The 5,117-nt window shown below is 41.3% G+C and overlaps 1 protein-coding gene across 1 annotated transcript; it reads right to left on the reverse strand.

Moving 5' to 3' along the window:
• Positions 1-2,194: 2,194 nt before the first annotated feature.
• On the reverse strand, positions 2,195-4,872 carry dio2 (iodothyronine deiodinase 2). The gene is made up of 2 exons (XM_065252127.2): positions 4,346-4,872; positions 2,195-3,410 (listed from the first exon to the last, which is right to left on the reverse strand). The coding sequence occupies exons 1-2, from the start codon at positions 4,562-4,564 to the stop codon at positions 2,856-2,858; spliced, it is 774 nt and encodes a 257-aa protein (XP_065108199.1). The 5' UTR covers positions 4,565-4,872; the 3' UTR covers positions 2,195-2,855.
• Positions 4,873-5,117: the final 245 nt, after the last annotated feature.

Here is a 5,117-nt window from a genome sequence, read left to right on the forward strand (position 1 = left end):
TTTGTACCTTTTAGGTACAAAGGTGTACTTTTTGAAAAGGTACCGCACCAGTGACAAATTTTGTACCTTCTTGTACCTTTATTTCTGAGAGTGTACTGTAGTAGTTAAAGTGGATGTCAACTTGGAAAATGAGATGACAGGAAATAAAATATTGGAAGTTATACCACGGGTCTGTTGAATGCTTGATTCTGATTGGCTGAGAAATGTTCTATGGGTGTTGATTATTTTTCTGTAAACCGCACACCTAACTTGTCAAATGTCTTAAAAATAGGCACCAGAGCAATGTTTTTGGTAACCGTGGTATAAGAGGAATAATTGACTCCGGTCCTTTGAATTATTTGAAAATAATGCACACCTGCGGTGCATTACCACCTTGGTGTGCATTATTTTCTTATAATTCAATGGCCCGTCATCAATTATTCCTCACGTAAAGTTGCATACTCAATACCAGTGACTCTGATATTTTGTAGGCAGGCAGACTGTGATTTGATCAAATGCAATGCCCAATTAATATGACCAAGAGATACCGTTCTCTGTAGGATTTCCTAAAAGCTTGCCAAATTTACTTAGAAGGGCCTAATTTGTTGGAGAAGCTCTCTTTTTTATTTATACTTGCAGGACAAAAATGAATTAAATATGGATACAATGTTTGGCATCCCATGGGTCGGACGCTGAGCTGATTTACTGAATATATTGATACTGAGATCATTTCTGAGAGAGAGCGCTCCCATTCACATCCAAACTAAATACTCCATTGTCAAAAAATGAACATAAATGCCTTATCTTTGAGCCGCAGACACATACATTTTAACGCATCAACGTTTTGCTCTAATTTATACTGGGCTATTTGGCAAAGCTCAGTTTGTGCCTTGACCTCATGTGAATAAATGGGAGCGAGTTTTTCTGCATCCTCATCACGGCCGGTAAATGAGACCACTTCACACACACACACGCTGCTTAGGATTCTGTTCAGTACCTGTTTACCAGACGCATTCCTTAGCAGGCACACCACGGGATCCTTTCCTGGAGTGGGCCTTGTGTTCGGTACTGTTGTTTAGCTTTCTTTTTCTGGATCTTCCATCTTTAACATTGGCAACTTTTCCCACTCTATCGTGCAGCGCTTTCCAAGTCCCGGGACAGTTTGTGAATAACATCATACCCCGGTCCAAATGGTCTAGTTCCGATGCCCGGCCACAACGAGGGGTACTGTTTCATGGGACATGTTCTCCCTGAGCTTTTGCTATTTAGTTATTGGCAGCCTTAAAGAAGCACAAGTTCAGCCAGAGACCTCTGCGTCACACGGTCTAATTGTGTTGCACATGTTCAGACTCATCTCTCTATGCATTGCTAAGGACACATTTTTAATGGAAAGGAAAAAATCCCATGTACTCCACGACCCCTTACGGCTCTCTCCCATTTTCTTTCTTTTTTTTTTTTAATTATCATGCACTCAAAGAGAGAGGTTTTCCACCATCTGGAGTTTTCCTGTGAACTCCTTCCTCCCTTTTACAAACCAATCACCCCTCATTGAAATTTCCCAGAATTAAACGCACACACACAAACACAAAAAAAGGAAAGAAATCATTTGAGCAGCAGTTCAACTTTATTTTTTCTTTCCTTTTATTTATTAAAAGGAAGAAAACCGTTGTACTACATGGAAAGAGTCCTGTGAAACAAAACTCAAAGCCTTAGGAGATTCAGAGTGATTGTTTCAGCATGTTAACAGTCATACTGTTTTGGATCAGCGCAGAGAGGTGTGGTCTCTCATCCAACCACAGACAGGACAGGAGACCATTTCGTCTGTGATTTTCATGCACACACCCACCCCGCATTGATCTAAATGAATGACTGTAAATCTGTTAGAGTCGGTTCCTTTCAAACAGTCCATGACATTAAGGGGTGTAACACCCATTAAAACATTACATGGGGTTTTTTCTGTACACTGTAGAATAAGCAAAGTATCCAAACTAGACTACGGGGAATATTTGATTTATGAAAAATGACTACTCTTTTTTTTTTCTGAATGTGCCACTGCACGCACGCAGTTACATTACATTAAATGTATGCATTTGGCAGACGCTTTTATATGACTTACAGTGCATTCAATCTATACATCAGTTTGTGGGTTTCTGCCATCAAACCCATGACGTTTGCATTGCTACAGGAACGTTTAGATTAAACGGTTCTTTGTTTATGTTATGTTATGTACAATACAATATGGACCAAATGACTATCATTAGTGATTTATCCAAGCTGGGTAAAGCGGTATCGACTGATCTTGGGTGAAATGTGCTGGACAGGGATGTAAAAGCTGATGGTACGTGTAAAATGAAACATGAACGATTGTCATTTTAAGAGAGGGGAAGGAAAACGGTTAAAACCGCATAACCAGGCCACATATTAAACATAAGACATTGAATGTCAATAAAAAATAAATTATTCTCTTTCATAAAACAGCTGGGTACTTGTGCTTTCTCTTCCGTTCAGCAATTTGGTTCACTTTCTAAAGCAATATACGTTATGGCGCATTAAAATATTGCACATTTTAACTCTACATTAATTGCAAAAAGTCATTAATAGTGCATCTACAAATCGTTTTGCTGGCAACAATGCGATCTCAAAATCGAAGTGCAAACCACATGTCAGTATTTAGTGTCTCTATATCCATTTCATTTTAAAGTGGTTAGGAATGTTGAGCTCCACCCAGGACACCCGCTGATCATTTTAAACAATTCAAGAAAATGACTTGGAGCCCAGCCAAAGAGAGTTTCCACCTTTAAACAGTTCTGAAAGCACCTTATAGTCTCTTCCTCTCCGTTATACAAAAATAAATTCTTCTCTTTTCAAAGAAATCATCACTTTCCGTAACTCTTTTCGAGCCAGTGCCGCACATCTTTAAGGTTGTAGAAAAATGGACCCTTACCCCCCAGGTAAGCGATTTTGTTCTTCTGGACGATGCACACCCTCTCGTAGGACACACCGTAGGATATGTTGGCGTTATTGTCCATGCAGTCGGCCACCAGTTGGCACTGAGGGGGCAGAGAGAAAACCTCCAGAAGTTTACGGGCTGCCAACATCCTCTCCTCCAGATTACGGTGTTTTCTCACTTCGAACGAATAGGGCTCCATGGGAGGAGCAACCCAGCCGTCGGAGGGGTGAGCCTCATCGATGTAGACGAGCAGGAAGTCTGCCACGTCGGAAAAATCCTCCACCATCCGCCGGAAGACCGGCAGCTGGCTTATGAATGGGGGTCAAGTGGCCGAGCCAAAGTTGACCACTAGTGGGCGGTTGGGTGACTCAAAGTCCAGCAGGTGGCACTCGTCACGGGTCTTGCCCCTGATGCTCCAGCATCTGTTTATGCCAGGAACCTTCACCACCTTGGAGTTTGGAGCGGCCTCCCCTAGCTTCACCTATAAAACAGTTACACATACACATGACAATTTAGTACGGCATCAAAACTGTATGGACAAAGACCCATCGTTCTATGTGAAGGAATAAGAGACATAGCAGGCAAAACGTTGTGCAAAAACATAATTTGGTCTCTGAAACACACAAAGTTGTCTCTACAGTACATCGGATATATTAGAAATCTCACAGTTACAGCGGCATAAGTATACAAGTCTCAATACAATGAATTCTCACCAAACTAATCCAGTAATGATATTATAAGCTTGTTTTGGATTTGGATCTGTAAGAATGTAAACTTTTAAGCATCTTAAGCAAATCTAAATGAATAACTTACAATAGGTTTGTGAGCATTAAGTGTTTGTGTTTTGTTGAACTGCTGTGCAGTGAGCACAACAAATCCCTCTCATCCCATTTCTATCCCACCTCTCATTTTTATTTAACAGTGAATGTCTTTTTTATGAAACCACAGGATGATTGGTGATGACTGTATGTAACCATGTTATGACATGGGTAATGTCTGAGGAGATTCATGCCCATTAATCGAGTATATTTAACCCCACTGGGTGATGTTTGATTGATTTTTAGTTAAAAAGTAACAGGACTGAGGGTCCAGACATTTAATGAATATCTGGTGAGGTCACTGACTGTCTGGAGGGCAAAGTTCACACACAAAACTGCGCTGAATGGCATAACTTTTGTAACTAAACAAACAGTAAATAAGCAAACTATTATTTTGGCACAGGTCATTTTACCTGAATAATAATTTACATAAAAGTATCACAATGTCAAATATAACTGTTGTTTACAGTAATACAGTTTTTAAAACGTGCTTAAAAATATTTAAATAATCTATTTACATAAAGACACCATGCACATACATTTAGCATTTGTCAGCAGACAGCCTCGGAGAAACCAACATACGTGCTGTCATCCTTACCTGTTTGTATGCATCCAGCAGAAAGCTGTTCCATATGGAGCGCACACCGGCCGTTGTTAACATCCGCTGCCACTCACCCGTCGAGCCCGAGCAGCTCAGGAGTGACACCACGCGCTTCACCAGCACTATCGAGTCATACAGCACGAAAAACAAGCAGTTGGAGAAGAAACCTGGCAAGATCTGCAAAGTTACTAGAAGGTCCACGCTAAGCATGCCCATGTCTCGCAGATTTATAACAGGTGGTCGACTTGCGCACTTTTGGTTACTCGAGTTCACCTTTCCGACTCATCTTGGTCAGATATCATCTTCTCTGCTGTCCCCCCTCTTAGTAAACTTTCATCTACCTAAGGAAGAAAGAAAAGCCGACTCGTGGATGTGGGCGTATACGCACGGTAAACCCGATTCTTCTTTTCTCCAAGCATCGGGCGTAAAGACGCACAGAGGAGCGCCTGTGCCAAACGTCTCCCCTCTTTTGCGCTTTACAATTAACTAAAGGCTGTCCGCTGGGCAGGTTCCCGGATCGCTCGGGGTGTTTTTATACCGTCAATCATTGCGGGCTTTAAAATAAAGCTCGCGGGGCTTATCTCGTGGTGGGAACATGACGTCACAATAAGGGCTTTCTCTTTAGACACAGGGCGCGCAATGAAAAGATGGAAACTAACATTGTTGTGTAGAGCGTCACTTGTGGATTACGAAGGAGATTGTTTGACCATGCATAATAAGTGGCATTTACAATGAATTTGCATTGAATAATGCAAACAAAGCATTTTCA

The sequence above is a fragment of the Paramisgurnus dabryanus genome, chromosome 17, assembly GCF_030506205.2.
Source record: "Paramisgurnus dabryanus chromosome 17, PD_genome_1.1, whole genome shotgun sequence".
Taxonomy (NCBI): Eukaryota; Metazoa; Chordata; class Actinopteri; order Cypriniformes; family Cobitidae; genus Paramisgurnus; species Paramisgurnus dabryanus.